Source organism: Hypanus sabinus, chromosome 19 (assembly GCF_030144855.1).
Source record: "Hypanus sabinus isolate sHypSab1 chromosome 19, sHypSab1.hap1, whole genome shotgun sequence".
Lineage (NCBI taxonomy): Eukaryota > Metazoa > Chordata > Chondrichthyes > Myliobatiformes > Dasyatidae > Hypanus > Hypanus sabinus.
In genome coordinates, this window is record NC_082724.1 from 43,040,565 (window position 1) to 43,063,923 (window position 23,359).

The following is a 23,359-nucleotide window of genomic DNA, read 5'->3' on the forward strand; positions in this document are numbered from 1 at the left end:
ATACCAATAGAATGGGCCACATCTCAAATGATGATGACTCAGAATACAAGAAGTAGATAGAGAGTTTAGTGACAAGATGTCAAGACAACAACTTTTCCCCTCAAAGTCAGCAAAAAGAACTAGTCATTGACTTCAGAAAGGGGGCTGGTGTGCATGTTGCTCTCTACATCAACAGTGTTGAGATTGAGAAGGTTGGCTCTTCAAGATCCTAGGTGTGAACATCACCAAAATCTCGTCCTAGTCCAACTACGTTGATATCACAGCCAAGAAAGTTCAGCAATATCTCTACTTCCTTAGAAGGCTCAAGAAATTTGCCATGTCCGCATTGACTCTTACCAATTTTTAATCAATTCACTAGAGAAAGCATTCTGTCTGGATGCATATTGCTTGGCATGGCAATTGCTCTGCACATGACTGCAAGAAACTGCAGTGAGTTGTGGACACAACTCAGTGAATCAAAGGAGTTAGCTATCCCCCATTGACTCTGAACATACTTTTTGCTGCCTCCTTAAAGCAGAGAGCATAATCAAGGACTCTACATCCCAGATACTATTTCTCAGTCCCTCTCCCATTCAGCGCTACATACAAAAGCCTGAAATCATGTACCACCAGGTTTAAGGGCAGCTTTTATCCCACTATCAGTCAGACTCTTAAACGGACCTCTTACAAAATAAGATGGACTGTTGGCCTCACAATCTACCTTGTTACAATCTTGCCCTTTATTGTTTAACTGCACTGCAATTTAACAAAGCTTTTACACTTTCTTCTGCACTGTCATTGTTTTATGTTATTCTAGCTCAATGTGATGATTTCATCTGTATAGATTGTATGCAAGATAAGCTTTTCACTGTATCTTGGTACATGTAATAATAATAATAAACCAATAATGAGGAGAAATGGGTAAAATATAGAAAGAAATGCAGATGTCTATCATCAAAGAAAAGGGTAGGTCATTATATTTGCTTCAAAGGCAAATGACAAATTTCAGGTGTGTAAATGGATGATACCAGAATGGATTTATTTACATAGTAATTGCAGATTTAACTCTAGGCAAAAGTTTTTCTCCCGCATGTTCTTATTTACACCTGAAGTTGCTAACAATCCCAAATCAGGTTTATTACTACTGTCTTTTATGGCTTTAAGTTTTTTGTTTAGCAGCAGTACAGTGCAAAGACTTTAAGTTACTATAAATTACACAATATATAATTTCAGCAAGAAAGGAATAATGAGGCACTGTTCATGAGCTCACAGACCATTGTGAAATCTGATGACAAAGGGGAAGAAACTTTTGCTGAATCGTTCAGTGCGAGTCTTTAGGCTTCTACACCCCCTCTCTGACATCTTAAAGAATTTGTTAGATAATTATTATCCTATAATACAAGAATATATAGAAGGTGCACTATCTGGCCTGCTGTTATCCATTGAGATTGTGAACGATCTAGCTCAACTTAATTTTCTTGCAACATCCTTCCGTTCCTTTATCCCCTTATTTATATTTTTCCCTTATTTCTGATTTAAATAAACACAACCACCACAGTTAGACAATTTCAAAGATTCATCACCCTGAATGAAAACATTTCTCTCATCTGCTCTCCCCTTGAGTGATCTATGGGTTATCTCATCTAGAGGAAAGCTCCTTCTTATTGACTCCTGCAAGAATATAGCAAGTCATAATTAAATTTTTATCCAGTCTCGTTAAACCTCAATGAAATTTGTTAATTTGCTGCCACAAAAATAACAAATTGCACCTCATACACGTGATAATAAATCCAAATCTGATTACTCTTTAAAAGGGAAAAAGAAATTACCTGAAGATATCATTTTTTGTGGTTATCTCTGTGTGGTGGCATCTTTTACAACATAGAGACGTACACTGTAAACCAAAACATTAGTTATAACTTTTTATGACTGTTGTAACTATTTGACTAACAATGCAAAATTACAGCACTCATAAGAAATACATTTGAAGGTAAAATGGCAACTTACTAAGCTATACCATAACTTACTATAACATAAAATTCCAACTACTGGAAACCAACTGGGACTTTGAAAAAGGAACACTAGTAACCATCATGCACATTATATAATTAACTACTTTACTTGTGTCTTGCAGCTGTAAACATTGGTCCCTGATTACAATGCTATGTGATGTAATTTATCGATTAGACAATGGTCTCAACAACAGTATCAGATAAATGGGCATTGCTTTTCAAAAATATGAATAAGGCAATTATATATTTGGTTCTAGTATGAAATACACTTGGCATAGATTTAAAAGCACAATTACTGTGTAGAGGAAGCACTTACTTTGTCCATCAGATCCAATTCGCAACGGAGCCGCTGAATAGCACTACCAATTTTAAGTAGATCTATTCTTAAGGTATCATCGATAGGCAAACAAGCAGCCACCCTATAAGAAAAATCTGTAAAACAGTAATTCATCAATAATTTGCAATTTTTCTTGTTCAAGATGAAGTCTGGATACTTATCAAATGATCAATAAGTTTTTAATGGAACTACTGAAATAGTTTAATTAAATTTATTTATTTCTACATGTAACGTTGCTAGTCATTTCATTTAAGCTTTCCCCATCCAATGAACTAATTCAACAGCAAGGACTAAAATAAAGCAATTTCAAAACTACATTTATGTCTGCATTAAAAAAGGGCAATATCTTAAAAATGAACAGGAAAACTGATTTCGGATTTTTTAAAACAAGCTGAGTAAAATAATTAATTAATATCATATAATAAGTAAATTATCTTAATTCTTACCTACAGGATTTGAGGGAAGGGAGTCATCTTTGAGATTTTCATCCCATTCTCGGAGTTGTGCTTTCATTCTTTCCATTAGTATTTCCTATGTAGATAACAGCAAAACTAAATCACTGCTCAGATTAAAGGATAAGTGGTTGTACTTTACAGGTTTTGCCTGCACTTATTATTTCCTCCTAGTTATATTAATTTGCTGCATTCAGGTACTTGACAATGACACTATGTCCTCCCCACAGAATGGAATTAAAATCAGGAAATTAGTGTAGTGACAACAAATTGTTTATTCTATCATGTCTTCAATCTGATTTTTTGCTAAGAAAAGATTTCCTCACTAAGTCTGGTACTTCATGTAAACAGATAATATTCATTTAAGTTTAGCTAATGAAGGCGAGAGATTCACTGAATTACAAAGCATCAAATCCAGGTGCTATTAAAGGAGCTAGAGCTTTACTGTTTGGATAGGAGGAGGATGAGAGGAGACATGATAGAGGTGTACAAGATATTAAGAGGAATAGATAGAGTGGATAACCAGCGCCTCTTCCCCAGGGCACCACTGCTCAGTACAAAAGGACATGGCTTTAAGGTAAGGGGGATATTAGAGGAAAGTTTTTTACTCAGAGAGTAGTTGGTGCGTGGAATGCACTGCTTGAGTCAGTGGTGGATGCAGATACACTAGTGAAGTTTAAGAGACTACCAGACAGGTATATGGAGGAATTTAAGGAGGGGGATTATATGGGAGGCAGGATTTGAGGGTCGGCACAACATTGTGGGCCGAAGAGCCTGTAATGTGCTGTACTATTCTGGTTCCCACCGGAACCAGAACAAATGTAAACTTACCATAGAGAAAGTGTTTTTGGCCAATTTTAATTTCATTTAAATTGTTTAGACTTTAAACGTTAGAGGAAATGGGACTGTTTGCAATTTCCTTTTCATTGATCAGTCTGAACAAATGTAGATCTGTAGTGTAGTTACTTGCTATACAATCCTGCTAAGCAACTGAAGGGAACAAAACTGGTTCCTTGTTCTGCAAATGAATGTAAATCTTTGCCAAGTTTTATTTGAATCTCTTAATGGATTGAGATAAATACTGATTTCTGATTAAACTAAAAATACTTGAACATATAAATTTGAGCATTCAGTTCTCATACATTCATTGACTAAAACTAAACTTAATGTCAATCTTGCAATGGACAGCAGACGGGCAGCTAGTGAGTCAGTCCTGACTTCCACTACTGTGTTCAGTTTGCACAATTTCCCTGTGAATATGTGGGCTTCCTCTAAGTGCTCTTGTTTCTCCTACAAGGATGCGCAAGTAGGTTACTCACCACTGCAAATTCTTGCTAAAGTAGATAGGTGACGGTGGAAGTAAATGGGAATGTGGGAAGAATAGATTACAAGGAAAATTAGTTGCAGAATAAGATTGCTATGTGAACTGGAATAAGCTCAAAGAGACAAACTGACCTCTTACATTGTGAATATTGAAAATGACATCATATTCAAATCTTAATTCAGTGCAACCAGGCCATTAAAAGAGCAAATTTAGAACAAGGATTGAGTTCTTGACTCATTTCAGTGCAGCAAGATTAATTATAATTAAAGGTTCAAAGGTTTATTTTTTATTGTCAAAGAATGCATGTACAACACAACTCTGATATTTGTCTACCTCAGATAGTCATTAAATACAAAAAAAGACCAAGGGTGTTGATCAAAAAGACATCAATTCCCCCCTACCACGGGCCTGAAAAAGAAAAGAAACAAAACTCGCAGTCTCCAAAATCCACTCTCCCTCCCACAGAAAAAAAAATGACAATAACAAACAATCCCTGACTCCTTCATTCACAGAAAAGAACAGCAACAGTAGCACCAAACTCTTAACCCCATCTCTGGCACAAAAAAATATGAGCAGATCACACGCCAGCCAAAAGGCCAAGATAAATATAACACCCAAAAATTGAAGGAAACCAATATAAAGTACAACCAAGCAGAAATGGGAAATTACACAGCATAATACAAAGCATCTTGCTTACAAAAATGAATGCAATGAAGTCATTTATCACATAAAACATACACATATCTGCTTTATTAGAAACATATGACAACTAATTTTACAAGCTATAACATCTAAATAACATGAACACCGGTGACCTGTTTTCTTTTAAGGGGTCAGTGTGGATATGGTGGAGGATTACAAATACCTGGGGATACGAACTAACAATAAACTCGACTGGTTAAAGAACACTGAGGCTGTCTACAAGAAGGGTCAGAGCCGTCTCTACTTCCTGAGGAGACTGAGGTCCTTTAACATCTGCCGGACAATGCTGAGGATGTTCTAAGAGTCTGTGGTGGCCAATGCTATCATGTTTGCTGTTGTGTGCTGGGGCAGCAGACACCAACAGAATTAACAAATTCATTCGTAAGGCCAGTGATGTTGTGGGGGTGGAACTGGACTCTCTGACGGTGGTGTCTGAAGTTGCATGCCATCTTGGACAATGCCTCCCATCCACTCCATAATGTACTGGTTAGGCACAGGAGTATGTTCAGCCAGAGACTCATTCCACCGAGATGTAACACTGAGCATCATAGGAAGTCATTCCTGCCTGTAGACATCAAACTTTACAACTCCTCCCGCGGAGTGTCAGACACCATGAGTCAATAGGCTGGTCCTGGACTTCTTTCCACTTGGAATAATTTACATATTATTATTTAATTATTTATGATTTTATATTGCTATATTTCTACACCATTCTTGGTTGGTGCGGCTGTAACGAAACCCGATTTCCCTCAGGATCAATAAAATATGTCTGTCTGTCTGTCTAATTGGCGAATTTTTCAATACTCTGTTGCATAAATACTGAATTTTACATCAATTAGTATAAAACAGAAAAATAAGGAAGATTGTCACACGGCTTTTCCCAGGATAGGGAAGTCTAAAATTAGAGGGTGTAGGTTTAAGAATAGAGGGAAGAGTTAGAGGATTTGATGGGCAAGCTTCACAGAAAATGACATGTTTCTGCAATGAGCTAAGGTGGTGGTAGGGGCAGATTCAATTATAATATTTAAGAACCATTTACACAGGTATATGGGAAGAAAAAGTTTAGAGGGGTATAGACCAAATACATCTACCTAAGCTAATCTGTGCATATCTTCACTGGCAGGGACAGATTGGGCCAAAGGATCTGTTTTTATATATCTATCAATCTAAACTAAAAATTACTTCATTTTGCAATACTGATAACTGTTATTTTGATTATCACAAATAAAATTTAGATTTATACTCACTGCATCATACAATGAATATACCCATGGAGGCCACCAAGTCAGATTTGCACAATGGAAATTTCTCTAGAGTACAAAGAATAAAAAAAAGTATAATGAAAAAAAATGAACAAAGATTTTATAGGTAGTGGGATCAATGAGATAATATTTAGCTTTTGATTTTGACTGTACAGGATCTCATTCGACAAACCACTGATATCAACCAATGATACAGATAACAGAAAACATCTGCCTCATATTTGAAGAGTATTTATGGAAGGTAAAAATTCAAACCAGATACTGGTTTATTCCACCTCCTTCAGAATCAGTCATAGGAATAAGGCAATGTTTTATCAAAACTGGCATTGTTGAGGATATTTGAAAGTTCAATGTTTTTTAACTGCACAAATTTTATATTGGGCCAGTTTTTGATGAAGGAAACAGCAGAGTTCAAAACATAAGAGCAATGACTTTGAAGTCTACCACAAGATCATTTTAATATGCTCAATTTAATTGAGTGTAATGCCCTAGTTAAGATTTCTACCACAATGCTGTAGGTATTTCATTTCAGCCATTTTCTACAAAAACCATGTGTCAGGCTCATAGAATGCTTTGTTTTTGGCTAAAGTTGCGAAGCCCTGTAGTTCAACTTAGGGATGTTGTGTCAGCCAATCAGGATTGTGGGATAGGGAGAAGGTTCGAGAGAGCGATTTGTGACGGACAGCTGTCTGGTTTGGGGTCTTTTGGGAGCTGTGAAGTGGAATAGAAGGGATGATGCCGCAGAATGCAGTAGGAAGGAGAGTTCCTATTGCCTGAAGAGCTTTGTGCAGATGAACAGCTCCAAGGAGAAAGGACCAATATTTCTGAGAAAGCCAGTTTATTCAAGGCGGACTTCAAGGGAAACTCGGAACATGGCAGGTGTTTTCAGACAGACCGTGGGTTTGGCGCCGTGAGTAACAGTTATACCCAGCTTTTGGAAGAGATGAAGTCTAATGGTCATGAGCACATTTAGACTGGTCTAATTGTAATAGACCCTTTTATTTTTTTTCTTTCTTTTCACTCTTTTAATAACTGATAAAGCTGAAATAGATAAATATACTTTCTTTATAATTTTATGCAGTGTTATTCTTTGCCTACTGATAATGTGAATGGGCAGTATTTACACAGCATTTGCTCAAATCGAGGTTTCTTTAACTGAAACATCATATTCCAGTTTGGTTGAACCCCAAATCATACCGACCCTAGATGTTTATTGTTTATGAAAGTTGTCCTTCTCACCACTGAGTTACGTGGTTGTTAGCAGAGTTAACTAACTAGCTAAGTTTGCAAATGAGTCCAGTGAGAGGGTTACATAGGCTTCCAGCAACTTCAGCTAATTTGGAAAAAAATCTTGTGAGCATTTTAATGAAAATACTATCAGTATATAAAAGTAATAATGCACGAAGATTTAACTGCTGCAATATAACATTCATTAGTTGTATTAAAAAACAATTCATTTCCAATATAGCAAAATATTAGTCTTGTATATTTCCTGTTCAGTGATTCTTCAAAAGGTGGTTTCACATTGATTGTAAGATTACCATTTATATACGTTAATCAAATGGACAGAGAATTCCAATCAGAAATGAGATTTAAAAATGATGGAAATTTGAGCAGTGTCATAGGATCTGTGGATGTGGTTGAATTAAATAGATGAATAGGCAGCCTAAAAATGTGTTCTGTTTCCACTTCAGACTAAAACAACTCACTTTTTCTCCTACTGCAACAGTGGATCAATATCAAGATAGTCATTAAATGTGGCTATTTTGTTCTTGGAGAATAATTTAAGGTTTACTGCATTTCAGTGAAAAACTGCCTCTTTTACTGCTATATTTTGATAAGATAGACGAACTAACCTTTTGATATTTCTGCCACCACTTCTGGGTTTGCTTTAATCGGCATGCAGGGGGCTTATCTGAGACAAACATATGAAGTCTGTTAAGAGAATTAAGCTGAACTCCTGATACACTTGAAGGAAGGACCCACTCTGGCAGGATCTGAACTTTTGCAACCCGAATTCTACGAACAAGTTAAAGTAGAATATGTTAATGTATTTGTCATAAATCGAACTCGTGATATTTTACACATGGTAGAGAAAGTAATTGTTATTTTATACATAGGTTTGTACTCATACAGGTAAAATATAAAAAGGCAATAAAAAGCGAAGTTATTAATAACGTAAACCTTTGATGATCTTTTGGACTGTTGGTCACTACTTCTATAAATAGCCAATTTTATTCACACTTTAGACAGATGGGTGATTAACTTTCCCATGAACCTAATGAGATTATAGGGTACAGGAAATATACAAACACTCTGGACCACAGCTCTGGCCACACACCTAAGCACGTTTCTGTGCCCCAACCTCAGTTCTAGTTCCATACCCAACCCACATCGATACCCTAACTCCAGCCAGACTCTCTGCTTCTACGTAATCTTTCTTCTTGATTTGACCTACTGTATATAATATAGTATATACATTATAGTATATAGTATATACATTATAGTATTATAGTATATAGTATATACATTATATATTATATACTGTATATAACACAGTATATAATATACTGTAAATAATATAGGATAAAGCATGCTCATGTCTGTAAGTTAAAGGTTAATAATAGGCACCTTTCACTGAAGATGAGCAGTATTTTATTGTAAGCCAATTCTCTATAATGGGCCAAAAATATTACCCTTCCCCCCCATATACTGTCAATTTTCTCCTTGCAAAAATACATTCACTTCCTAGAAGGCTCTATTATTGGGAATGACTCCACAAGGATTGATTTCATTCTGGAAACTCATTTTAATGTTCAAGTTAATCTGACAGCCAGCTTGTGAGTCAATGAACCAAGCAAACTGAAAGGAGCTTCAGAAATGTAGACCATTCCAGCAACAGTTATTAGTTCTCAGTGATTGTTACTGTCCAAGACAAAATTTCTTGTTAGGACAGGTCTGGTAACAACATTCTTTCTGTTGGTACCTCCATCCAATTGTATTCTGCTGAATAAACCTTCAGAACCACGATTAACCAAATCAAATGCACCAAAGCAAATCTCCTAAGGTAATGTGTTCAGTAGCTTTCATTTTGCAGTTTAAAAGTTTACATTAGCATGTTTTAGCTTGTTGATGCACAGTGCAATGAAACGAGATCAAGATGCAAAATTTAGCCCACAACCCAAATACTCAATGCTGGAAATAAAACATGGCCTTGAACAAACAAAATATGATTAAGTGCTAACTATATTGGTTACTAATAAACATTATTTTGAACAAAAAGAAAGAACAGTGATAAGTAGCCTTGCATGTTGTCATCTTACCCATCAGTTTGAGTTCTTGTCTCAAGAACTTTAAACCTCTGACGCCCAATAGCTTTCACTTTCACAGTTTCAATACCAAATTCTTGTTCCTCCCTATATTCATAAATTTCTGCTGTGGTTCCAAATTCTGCAGCACGGTCAGTATGTTCACTAGGAGAGAACAATGAGTAATAAGAATGTGGAATGATGCATATTACCAGACAATGACTCAATTATATACAGATCATGTACATCTAGCTTTAGAAAAGCCAAAAAAACCCAAAAGTATGTTAACTGCTCTAGCTAACATGTTGTGTACGGTATTACTAAATATATGGTTTCAAGAAATTTGAGTAGGATACATTTCACTAATCTGTTGTTCATGATATTCAGGGAATTTTGGGTTCTCTCATCTCCAAGAACAGGACAAGCCTAACCAAAACAATAGAATTTTCCGCTTATTTAAGTTTCAGGTGAAGTGAGACAACACCTGGCAGCTAAAATGAAAAGTCTCAGTTTCCATACACTACAATTCTTTATCTAGTTGAATGCAAGAAAACCTAAAAATAAAAGTAACATGTCAATTGCTGACGTATGTCAAAAGTTGTGGGTGGTATGGCAGAATGGAAGCAGACTCTAACAGTGAGAGTTTTGGTGAAGATGAAATAACTGATTCAAATATCTCAGGTGCAGAGGAAAGGGAAGTGGAGGTTAGTAAAATAGGGATTTGGTTGTGAGTAATGTAAGTGATTCAAATAGGGACCTCAAAGGTATTAAATAAAGGAATTTTTTGTTGTTACCAGCCTTTATAATATCCATACACTAGCTTTTTAAAATTTTTGGGATATTGCCATTATGCTACAGGGAAAAAAATACACCTATAATATAAATAAACTTGAAAACAAGTTCTCACTGAAGACTTAATGCAACAGAAAGCTGCACATTAAAATTGAGGTAAAATATGTCACTACAACACATTTTTTATAAGAATATATTGACAAAACAAGCTAGAACTTTTGATGCCAGCCTACTATTTAGGATAGCCAAGCAAGCAACTAGTTAATGGGGAAAAAATACTATTCTAATTTTATGGATTTTGGAAGTTCTCACTGTATGCTGGAGGAAGTCACATTCTGCAATTTCATTTGTTTTTTTTATGGTAACAGATGGTAGCCTTTTGTATAAATGTACAGAGGGAAATGCTACAATCAAATTGCAGTTAATTGGTCTTGTGTGCATCCATTAGGCCTCTTCAGTTATCACTCAGCCAACAGCAACAACATCTCTGAATTGGAAGACAGCCACATGAAGTACTTCAGTTTTTTTTGATACTGTTAAGATTTTACACTGAAGATTTTACCATCTGAAAGCATTTTGTATTCATACCTTAATATGAAATTCATTTCAGAAACTAATTTGGCAAGTTTCTATGTAAAGATTTTGTAAAAATATTAAAAAACCAGCCAATTATTAAAATTTACCTATTAGAGAAAGAAGATTGTGGTAAGACACATATAAATTCAAAATGGCTCATTTCCCATGCAAATATGACTCCTTTCACCAATTAAGAACTTATCGGTGGTTAAAGCTTACTGCACATCTAAGAACCTGCACCTGTATGCCAGGATGCCAAATGTTCTGTCTTTCTGAATCAGATTTCGCATCATGGATACTTCTTGAGGACGAAAAAGCTGCAGTGGTAAGGTTTGCCCAGGAATAAGAATAACAGCAACATGAGGGAGAACTGGGATGGTTGGTTTACTCTCTTCATCATGCACAGTACGACCATGAAACTCCTCCATGTCCATTCCCAAGTACTAAAGGAAAAAATAAAGTTGGTGTATAGTTAGATTTAAATTCCTCCAATGTACAGATTATAACATTGAATGCAAAGGCATCCCACATATATTGTCAAATATTCATGCATGATGTAACTTTTATGGCAAAAGGATCTTAAATTAAGGTTCAATTTTGGTTTGTGTTATATCCTGATACTTGACTAAGATTTACTTCGACAGTATTCCACATGCCTCAATGATTAATATGGAGCAATGGCAAAATATTTGTTCACTATTGTCCCGTCCAGGTGAAACAGTGGAAGCAAAATGGAAAGATTAGATCATACATTGTACATAGTTTGGATGCTAAATCTGCAGAAAATCTGGTTAACATGTTTCAATTCTATATTAATACCAAATGAATCACCAAACTCACATTCTAATTTCTGAAATTGTAAGTCAATTTAAACTGTCTGCCTAAACATAAAAATTTAAAAATTCATTGTAACTGTTCACTAAATTTATAGCTCAATATGTTTTGAATTTGATACTGTTTAGGTTATGTCTCTGTTATCTTATTTCCAATGCAAGAGTATATTAGCAATTCAAAGGTTGAAATACAACATACATAAATCGAGAAACATTATTTTAAAAGAAACAGAAATGCTTGCTTATATGAAGTTGTACCAGATCAGCTGAGGGGAGAGAAACAGAATTAACTTTCAAGATGATGTCATTTCATCAGTTCATTAATGTAAAACATCAATTATCCTTCCCTTCCATAAATGCTACCTGATATGCTAAGTATTTTCAACATTTTTTCAGAAATCTGGCCATACAGGACAGACTCAAGATAGTTCTTCAAACAGAAAACAGTGAATCCTTGGAACTCACTATCCAAGATTATGGAGGCTCAGTTTATAATAGGTTTGAAGACATAAAAGGATTCAGAAAAACTGGTAAAGTGCACAAAAGTAAAAGAGCAATCATAATATTATGGATGGTCAAGTAAGTCAAGTAGGCACAAAGGCACATAACAGGAGAAATAAGAGCAGAAACCTGCCATGTTCTATGTTCAATGAGAGAAAACAGTGGAATTCCTGGGGTGCCTGCTGTGCACACACAGAATGGCTCAAATAGCCTCCTTCTGTGCTATATCACTCAACTTTAATCACAGAAAGAGTTTGAGCAAATTAAGTTGGTTTACCAAATTATCATTAACATGCTGTCAATGCCTTTTTGTTCTCAGTGGAGTCTGAACTGGCTCAGATCTTGCTTTTTAACTGGCAGTTTAGAAAGAACTGGAACTAATACGATTGCATGGATCAGCACAGAAGTACTGAACAAGCAGGTGCGTCTCATGTCCCACTCAGACGCTGGATTCCTCACTGATTCTCAGGGAAAAAGCTTAAGTTATACTGAACTGAGAGGAGATAATCTCTGCATTCTGCCCTTTTGCTTTATACCATTAACTTAAGTGAAGTTGGAAACCTGCTTGGAAATGTAGATAAAAGTAGATGAATTGGGATTCATTTTACATTTAACAAAAAACATTTTCAATCTGTCAAAAAGGAGCCTGGAAGGTTTTGGGGTGTAGCTGTAGGATCACCACCTAAGGCTTAGGGTCACATATGGGGCAGTGAGGTCTCCAGCTCAAAAGAAACCTTTGGAGACAGAAAGCTTACTGCACTGGCTGGCGCTTATTTGAAGACTGACAAAATTAATAATATTAGTAACAAATTTAGAGCAGTTCAGGGCGCTGGTAAGCACATTAAGGTATTATACAAAAACAACGAATTTGCATACACTATCACTGACTGAACTAAACTGATGTTTTCAGACTAATCTTCAGCTACTGCTCAAAACATTCCAGTTTAAAGCTTCTTTGGTAGAGCTTGATTTTAAAAAATACATTCTGCAATTCCAACATTTTGTATTTTCATACATACAGAGTGTGCAGTAGGTAGACTTGGATCAAAATTGATGATGCTTGGTTTTTCAGCCTCTTCACTGTCATGGTCTTCAACTTCCATGTCAGCAAACTCATCTTCATCATCTTTTAAAGAAATGAAAAACGTAACTTCACAATGTACACAGCTACAGTATGACTTTTTAAAGGGTGAAGCATATGATGGATTTCAATTCAGTAAATTTCAAAATTTTTGAGCAGTTTTATGTTAGATGAAGAGAAATGGAAAGGGATGTGTGGAGCACAACATAAAAGACTTGTGCTGTACAGCCAATTTCTATGCTGAAAACTTTACATAGCTCTATAAGTATAACCTATACCAGGGGTCGGCAACCTTTACTACTGAAAGAGCCATTTGGACCGATTTCCCACAGAAAACACTGGGAGCCACAAAACCCGTTTGACATTTAAAATGAAATAACAATGCATACAACGTTTTTTTTGCCTTTATGCTGTATATAAACAAACTATAATGTGTTGCATTTATGAAATCGATGAACTCCTGCAGAGAAAACGAAATTACATTTCTGCATGCAACAAAAACATTTTGATCTCCGAAAAAAAGACGTTGGGTTGAAGGTAACTTTTAAGTAAAATACTCAATGTCTATTTGAGTCCTTCTTGTATTTATGAAAAACGCCGAACTTAAATTGTCCGCCAGCAGCAAACCAAAAATAACGTCAGCCAGCTGTCAACCTGAAAAATAAAAGGACTATTTCACTGAACAATGAAAAAATATGAATATACGTAAAATAATAGGCAATTAAAATATTTATCATACTTGGTTAATGGGATTTCTGCTCCTGGACCTCAGCGCACAGCGTCTGCACATCAGGGCTGTATAACGTCACCTTCATCTTTACACAGGATTGCAAGCTGTCATCTGTGAGGCGTGCGCGATGTTTGTTTTTAATAAAGTTCATGTTGGAGAACACCTTGCTCACATACATATGTGGATCCAAAGATCGACAGGACTCCAAGCGCATACTTTTTAATGCTTACATAAATGTCGGGGATAGCATTCCATGTTTCGAACACAAGTTTGTCCGGCTGAAGGAGGTTTTCAAAATCACTCCATTTCTGATTCTGAGCAAGAACGGCCTTCTGACGGGCAACATCTTCAAGGTCTGCTGTCAAGCATCTAAACTTGGACACCCATATGTCTTTGTCGGCTATGTCGGCCAGTTCCATCTCAAGATCAGGTTGACTCACACCTGCCAATGCAGTCGTATTCAGTAGGGATGGATCGATGCTTAGGGGAGTGACCGGGAAGGATAATGTGTTTTTTTCCTCTCTGAACTCACAGAAGCGTTTCCCAAATGATGTTAGCATTGCGATGATTGCAGAATGTAAATACTCCGAATTTATCATGTCGTGAGCTTGTTTGAACTCTCTCAACTTGGGGAAGTGAGACAATGTGCCTTTCTGTAAATCTCTGGCAAGCACTGTCAACTTGCGCTCGAATGCCAAAACATCCTCCAACATTTGCAGGGCTGTTGTGTTCAGTGTGTTCAAGTGCGCTGTCTACCATGAAGTGTAGCTTTTCCAGCCACTCTGGCTGTTCCAGCTCAGGAAAGGTGAGCCCTTTGCTGCCCTGGAAAGTTTTCTCTTCCAGCCATGCGACAAAGCGTTTCAGCACCTCCCCTCTGGACAGCCACCGGACTTTGTTGTGCAGCAGGAGATCAGAGTATGCGCTTTCCAGCTCGTCCAGTAACAAACGGAAAAAGGAATTCAGTAGTCTCATGGCCTGGAGGAAGAAGTTGTAGCTTCTATTATGTAGATAAGTGTTAATGCTTTCCGTAAAAAAGCTGACAGTAATTGTCAGTAATAGTATGAAATCAAGTTTAATGGCATCCAACCATATACATGTACACTGCCAAACAAAACACAGTAGCATTACCACAAATAAACTATCAAATGATTAAATATATTCTAGAAGATTGACATTTAGCATAGGGTACATTTACAACTCAAGTTAAAAAGTAGACAGTATATCGCTACATGATGAGATCTGGATCATAGTAGGGAGTTCAGTAGTCTCATGGCCTGGAGGAAGAAGTTGTTTCATATCCTAGCAGTCTTTGCCCAATTGTTACAGTACTTCTCCATGATGGTAGGGGTTAAAGAGATTGTGGAATGGATGGGAAGGATCCTTGACAATGCAAAGAGCTCTGTGCACATAGCGTTTCTGATAAACATCTTGGCTGGGTGGAACAGAGACCCCAATGATCCTCTCAGCAGAATGCACAATTTTTGTAGGGTCTTGTGGTCCGATGCCTTGCAATTCCCATACCAGATGGTGATGCAGCTGGCAGGACACTCTCAGTGCTCCTGTACAAAGTGGCTTAGAATGGGGTTGGCGGGGTAGGAGATTTCTTCACTTCAATCTCCTCAGGAAGGGAAGAAGCTCCTTTGCTTTCTTGATTGAAAATGTGGTATTGAGAAACTAGGAGAGATCGCCTGTTATGTGCAATCATGAATACAAAATAATTTCAAAATTAATTGCAAAATATACCAGTGTACTGCAGTTCAACAAGTAATGTCAGGACAAAGTTTTGCTATGAATACTCTACAGACATCACTCTTGCTAAAGTGAAAAAAAAACAAAGTTATATTTATGCTCTCAGAAAAATAAATCAGAATCAAAATGGGTCACATTGATTGGATGGTTTATGGCATAACTGGCAATATTATTCCATGCCATGATTCCACCTACAAAGAATAGTACGAAAGCACTAAAAGAATCAAAATTAGTCCATAGTTCGAATGTCTACATCCATGATTCTCTGGCTAAGCAAGCTCAAATGTCACAAATTAACTCACCAATGACACCACTGTTGGTAAATTCTCAGATGACAATGAGGACACTCAGAGAAATGAGACACATTGACATCACAACAACTACCTCACATTCAGTGCAAGAAAGAGATGACTGTGGACTTCAGAAAGGGGAAGTCCTCATTGTTCAGTCTGTGGTGGAAAGGATGAGCAGCTTCAACTTGAAGCTAGCTATCAACATGTCAAAGAATGGATCCTGGAACCAACACATTGATGCAATCATAAAGAAGGTACACGAGTGGCTCTACTTCATTAAGAATTTGAAGATCCACCAATGAGTCTTACAGTTTTCTATAGACATATGGTGGAGAGCTTTCTGACTGGAGCCTCCAATGTACAGCACTGCACAAAGCTGCAGAAGTTTATAGATTTTGCCAGCCCAATCACGTGCACAACCCTCCCCATTAACGAGGACATCTACATGAGATGGTGCATCAATCACTAAGGACTCTCAGCATCCAGAATATGCCCTATTCTCATCCGGGAGGAGGTACAAAAGCCTCAAGCTACACATTCAATGTTTTAGGAACAGCTTCTTCCCCTCTGCCACCAGATTTCTCAATGACCCAAAAAATCAAGAGCACTACCTCGTTATTCCTTTATCGGCACAATTTCATTTAGTTTTGTAATGTACACATTTAAGTCTTTGCACTGTACTATTGCTGCAAAGTAATTTCATATTATGTTAATGATAATGAATCTGATTTGATTCAATTGTACTTATAATTAACACTTTAATCATTAAGCAGATTAGTCAATTTCCTCTGACCTCCTCCCAAATTCCTATCACTCTGCTGCAAGGAATGGAATGAAAACAGTTGTCAAGATTGCAGGATTTGCAAATGTATAAAGTTTGCAGTCATTATAAAAACCCGAATTCATATTGAAACATGAAGTATTTTTGTTTTGAACTTTAGAATAACAGCCCTTAATGAGGAAGAGTGCACAAAAATTCCTGTACAGTTACTGAAGGTTCTTCACCTTTTCTTGGTGGAATTTATGTCACAAAATTATGTGTTATAATTCTTTCATTGTTGTCACATCAGCAAAATAACCGAATATCTGTCCATAATTTTTCTTTCTGGACCCAGCCTCATTTTTTCCTTCTTCAAATAGTATGTTATATGATGTACACAAAATTCTCAAATCCTCTAAGAGCTGAATAACATATTCAAACCAACATGAACAGCATAAGAGCTCCACCAATGGAGAGAAAGAACCAGACAAGGTCCAAAAAGAAAAATAAATGGAGAGATTATGAATTAGGAAAAACTAAAACAACAGTCAGAGCAAGCAGAATCTTTTGGTCCAAAATTCAAGAAACCTAAAACAAGTTATTCAAACAATTAGAAGTATGAACTACAATATGTTAATATGTACATTCTTCTCTGAAGTATCCTCAATCAAAATTTGCAAAGGCTTCATAAAATATGTATCTCCTGAAAAATGTGCAGGATTAACATTTCATATTCATAGTAACTGTAGTGCCACAGTTATTTGATACCACAGTGAGTGTTCCTGTTGGTAAGCTCACTCACAGATTACATTTCATATCACAATGCAAATATAATGAAACACACTAAGAAAGATTGCAACTTCACAGAATGCAAGACATTCAGGAAGAAAAATCAAAATTGACTTGGAATGAATAGTTCTAACTAAAAACTTTAATCTCAATTTGTAAGAATATCTTTTTATATATTGGTGGCATCTGTCGGTCTCGAGAGACCATGGATCTGCACCTGGAGTTTCCAGGGCGCAGGCCTGAGCAGGGTTGCAGGGTTGCCCAAGTTGCAGGCCTTCCCCTCTCCACACCACCGATGTTGTCCAAGGGAAGGGCACTAGGACCCAAGCAGCTTGGCACTGGTGACGTCACAGAGCAATGTGTTGTTAAGTGCCTTGCTCAAGGACACAAACACGCTGCCTCAGCTGAGGCTCGAACCAGCAACCTTCAGGTTACTAGTCTGATGCTTTGCCCACTAGGCTACGCGCCAACATCTGGAAGACTTATATATATATACACACACAGTGGCATGCAAAATTTTGGGCACCCCTGGTCAAAATTTCTATTACCGTGAATAGTTAAGTGAGTAGAAGATGAACTGATTTCCAAAAGTCATAAGGTTAAAGATGAAATATTCTTTTCAACATTTTAAGCATGATTACTGTTTTATTTTTTATTTTGTACAATTTTAGAGTGAAAAAAGAAAGTAGCACCATGCAAAAATTTGGGCAGCCCAAGAGATATGAGCTCTCAGATAACTTTTACCAAGGTGTCAGACCCTAGTTAGCTTGTTAGGGCTATGGCTTGTTCACAGTCATTGTTAGGAAAGGCCAAGTGATGCAAATTTCAAAGCTTTATAAATATCCTGACCCCTCAAACCTTGTCCCAACAATCAGCAGCCATGGGCTCCTCTAAGTAGCTACCTAGCACTGAAAATTAAAATAAATGATGCCCACAAAGCTAAAGGCTATGAGAAGAGAGCAAAGCGTTTTCAGGTAGACGTTTCCTCAGTTCGTAATGTAATTAAGAAATGGGAGTTAACATGAACGGTGGAGGGCAAGTTGAGATCTGGAAGACCAAGAAAACTTTCCGTGAGAACTGCTGGAAAGGCAAATCAAATCCCCTGTTTGACTGTAAAAGACCTTCTGGAAGATTTAGCAGACTCTGGAGTGGTGGTGCACTGTTCTACTGTGCAGCGACACCTGCACAAATATGACCTTCATGGAAGAGTCATCAGAAGAAAACCTTTCCTGCATCCTCACCACAAAATTCAGCGTCAGAAGTTTGCAAAGGAACATTTGATGTATTTTGGAAACAAGTCCTGTGGACTGATGGAAGTTAAAATAGAACTGTTTGGCTGCAATAAGCAAAGGTATATTAAGAGAGAAAAGAGTGCAGAATTTTATGAAAAGAACACCTCTCCGACTGTTAAGCACAGGGGTGGATCGATAATGACTTGGGCTTGTGGTGCAGCCAGTGGCACGGGGAACATTTCAGTGATAGAGGGAAGAATGAATTCGATTAAATACCAGCAAATTCAGGAAGCAAACATCACACCGTCTGTAAAAAAAAAAGCTGAAGATGAAAAGAGGATGGCTTCTACAACAGGATAATGATCCTAAACACACCTCAAATCCACAATGGACTACCTCAAGAGGTGCAAGCTGAATGGCCCTCACAGTTCTCCGACCTGAACATCATCGAAAATCTGTGGATAGACCTCAAAAGAGCACTGCATGCAAGACAGCCCAAGAATCTTGCAGAACTAGAAGCCTTTTGCAAGGAAGAATGGGAGAAAATCCCCCAAACAAGAATTGAAAGACTCTTAGCTAGCTACAGAAAATGTTTACAAGCTGTGATACTTGCCAAAGAGGGTGTTACTAAGTACTGACCATGCAGGGTGCACAAATGTTTTGGGCCCTTTTCCTTTTTTGTAATTTTGAAACTGTAAAAGATGGAAATAATAAAGTAATCTTGCTTAAAATATTAATGAAATGTGTCATCTTTAACTTTATGCCTTTTGGAAATCAGGTCATCTTTTACTCACTTAGCTATTCACAGTAACAGAAATTTTGACTGGGGTGCCCAAACTTTTGTATGCCACTGTATCTAGATAGATAGATAGATACATACATACATATACACACAATTCAGGAATCTCCTAATAATCAGGAAATTAGCTACAACTTAAGTTCAGATATAAGCGATATTCGCTGCTTCACCAAAATATCTACCCTCTTGCTTCCAATAAGCAGGTGTTGAAAAATAAAGGCATCCAAGTCATAATTTCTCTCTTTCACCAAGGCAAACTTAATTGTTTCTTTCAATCTCAATTCAAAATGCTAAAATTAAACAAATTCTTCATAACATCTATTCTGGATGAATTAAACAGTAAATGCTGGAAATACTCAACAGCTGAGACAACATCTGTAGAAAGGGTTTGTGTCTCATAATACTTCACTTGAAGTAAATATGGTCCAATCTACTTAACATTTCAGCATTAATTATATTTCAGATTTTACAGCCTTTTTTTAATTACACCCATTTGTGGGGAGTTGATTAGGTTGGAGAATTTCACCTTTTAAAATATATTTAATCTTCAGTGCACTACACTACCATTACAGTGCAAAATTGGTGAGGAGACTGCATGTTCAGGATTGTTGAAAGGGAGCAAATTAGGCAGGCTGCTTAGGCCTGGTCATTGAACTTAAGGTGTTTTGAAGGCTGTACTCTGCCAAGCAGCTGAGGAGTACTCCACACCTTTCTCATGTAAATGGTGGAAAGGCTTTGGGGAGAAGGAAGTGAGCCACCATCACCTAACCTTTTCTTGAAATTACTGAATTAACATGGCTGATGCAGTTATGTTTTTAATTAATTGGATTCCAAAGATTGATTTTTGGAGACTCAGTAAAAGTAATGCTATTGAACATTCTTGCTTGTTCAAGGTGGCCTTCAGCGGGTACTTGCATGATGTAAATGTTACCAGAGGTAAATGCTACATTCACGGTTGGACGTAGTCCAGATCATACTACACAAAAGCAAGACCGAACAAATCTTTTAATTTTTTAAAAAAATATACTTCTGACTCTTAAAATTCTTGGTGGTCAGCAGGAAGGCATTTTGCAAGTCTTAAATGAGTGCTTGACCATCTGTATATGGAGAACTGGCTTTAAATGATACAAAAAAAAATAGGGAATAGTCCAACATATATATCAGTATTTAAAGATGGCAGTTCAGCACTTTTACTTGGAAAATTAGGTATATGCTCTAATTGCTAGAATTGCCAACAATCCTTACATCTTATTCTTCAGAAGATAACAATCCTACACTCAAGGACCAGCAGAAACTAAATAAGAGAATAAGTGACCAGGTGAAACTAAAGATTGACCTTTAAAAATCAAATTTCCTTTAATTCCAAATGTTATTACTTAACTTTTAAGAAGTTTTGACTTCTACATTTTATCTATATTTAAACAAATGTACACCAAAAAGCTACCTAATAAGACTTAAATTTTCATTAAATCTAAGTTGTGATCAAGATGATTCTCTAAAGTACTCTTCACTGCATTTCCAATTATTCCGCCCCCCCCCCCCCACTGTGTATATCATCAAGAAACTATAAATCAAACTATAAACCTATGACTAGGTTGGGAAATCTCTTTGAAAGAGTCTGGTGGTGTCAGTGCTTGCAGTAAATACAAATGAAAATTGAAATCAAAAGCTTTTCGAAACAGGCTCCATAAAATTTTCACATATACATATCTTGATCCAGAATATGAATCTACAAAGATTTTAAAAAAAGAGCTACATCAACAAACATGCAGAAAGGGAGAAACCAACCGGTTTTAAGGGATTAAACAAATTACAGTGGAGAAGTAGGAAAGAAGCAGGAGGAACTTCAAATTTCCTTTAGTATGCAGAAATGAAGCATGGCAAAACAAGCAGTTTTGTTTGATCCACATATAAGATTGAATCATCGTGACTGGTAAACATAATATGAAAATGTAACATGCATCTAACATGTCATGACATCATTTTTCCCCCGACTCCTCAAAGATAGAAAGAAAATCAAGGGTATTAAAAGTTATTAGATGGAACTCATGTCGCAATTGGGGTCAATTTAAAAATGATCAAATTCTCCCCAGTGTTGTTCTATGGGTTTACTGATCATTGTCCAAGGCAAGATGTTTGTTCTGGGGCGGCTTTAGTGGATATTACAAATAATCTCTATTTTCAACTGTAGCACATATAAGCAGCACTAATTAGATACATGAACTCAGCATGATTTCCCCTCCATTTTGATTATGAATTGATTCTTGTACGTTTTCTCTACTGACCATATGTAACTATCAAGCAATAAAGAGGATTGCAATAAGGAATTAAGAGCTTCACAAGCTCATAATGCCCCAAAATTGTTTAAATAGAAAGCAAATGCAAATTGGTGAATATTAAAACTCTACAAAAAGTCAATACTTAATAACCAAATGATCTATTTCTCTGTGTGAACTGCTGGCCAAGACATCCCAGTGATAGGACTTTTTAAATAAAACTGACAGGTGACGTCTTATTCAGAAGGACGCATTCATGATATCAGATTGTCTTCAATACAAAGGAGAATACAAATGCAGAATTTTGTAATCAAATCCCTGGATTAAAGTTTGAACCTACATCCTCTGAATGGGTATGTGGGGGAAAGGGTGGGGGGGGGGGGGAAAGAGAGGAGAATTCTAACAGCTGAGTTATGATTATATCTACTGATCCACGCTGCACCTACGAAGTTATCATCGGCATCTGAATGTTTCCCAATACATGGCCTTATTATGGAAGATCAATGTATTGCCCAAGTTCTAACGAATCTTGGACTCCTCGCCAACGAATGTTAACAGGCTCAGAATGCTAAGTTAGCAGAGGGTTTGAACCACCTTTTGCACAGTGACCACGGATCCCTTACACGGACTGCGGGATGCAGAGAAAGACGGAAGCAGCGCGCATCTTAAAAGGGAGGACGGCTGAGAGCCTCAGGTCTACTGCAGCACTCAGTGAACCCGCTGCAGCCCTTCTTGGATCGGCATAGGTGGCTGCGCGGAACACCAGCTGCCCTGCTCCACTGTTCTCCCTGTACCACGCCCATTACCTGGCTCCGGCAACAGCCGGTCGTCTAACCGGTCGCCGCCTCCCTCTTCTTCCTCCGCCATCTTGGTTGTTTATCGCAATGCAATGTGGGCAATGTGCGCACTCCTTGGCTGGCACGCACATGCGCAGAGGCGAAGAGGAGAGACGCTGCATCATCTGTGGTGGGGGTGGAACTACGAAAGGCAAGTGTTGCCCTTTGCAATTGACACTGTAATTTAGAAAGTTACTGTAACTGTTTCTTATGACCTTAAGTCTTAACTGCCAGTGCGGATGCTGCATAACCTTCTCAAAATGTAATTTAAAAAAATACAATTATCTTGTCGTTTGCTCTTGTCCGAAAAAATTGTTGTGATATAGAAACAAGCTATTTCGCTCATTATATATCAAAATCCTGCAACATTGAAAATTATTTTCCTCCCACAGATGCTGCTTGACCCACTGAGCGGCTCTTGCAGATTGTTGCTCCAATTCCAGCATTAGCAGTCTCTTTTACCGTCACTACAAGGATATGTTGAAAGTTTATCAAGATGATACTTTTTAAGTATAATCTTTGCTTTTGTATATGACAAAATACTTGTTAATAATTGAAAAATACAATTATTAACATAATTATAAAACCAGTTATAATGTAATAATAGAGTTGCTGGGCAAACAGATTTATATCCACAGAAAAATTCACCTTCCTCTATGTAGTCACATGATCTGATATTAATAGCTAGGCTTAGTAATCTGGGCAATCAAAATATGTCCAATTGTTTGGTTTATAA

The 23,359-nt window shown here is 37.1% G+C and overlaps 1 protein-coding gene across 1 annotated transcript in view; it reads right to left on the reverse strand.

Annotated features, from left to right (window-relative positions):
• crbn (cereblon) overlaps positions 1-22,731 on the reverse strand; it is a 29,313-nt gene extending 6,582 nt beyond the window's left edge. Inside the window, exons 1-9 of the mRNA XM_059944359.1 lie at positions 22,594-22,731; positions 13,098-13,204; positions 10,985-11,187; positions 9,392-9,541; positions 7,925-8,087; positions 6,054-6,116; positions 2,775-2,859; positions 2,308-2,423; positions 1,809-1,873 (exon numbers count right to left, since the gene is read on the reverse strand). Coding sequence (XP_059800342.1) covers positions 1,809-1,873; positions 2,308-2,423; positions 2,775-2,859; positions 6,054-6,116; positions 7,925-8,087; positions 9,392-9,541; positions 10,985-11,187; positions 13,098-13,204; positions 22,594-22,654 — 1,013 coding nt within the window. The 5' untranslated portion in view covers positions 22,655-22,731. The remainder of the gene's footprint in view (positions 1-1,808; positions 1,874-2,307; positions 2,424-2,774; positions 2,860-6,053; positions 6,117-7,924; positions 8,088-9,391; positions 9,542-10,984; positions 11,188-13,097; positions 13,205-22,593) is intronic.
• Between the last annotated feature and the right edge of the window lie 628 nt (positions 22,732-23,359).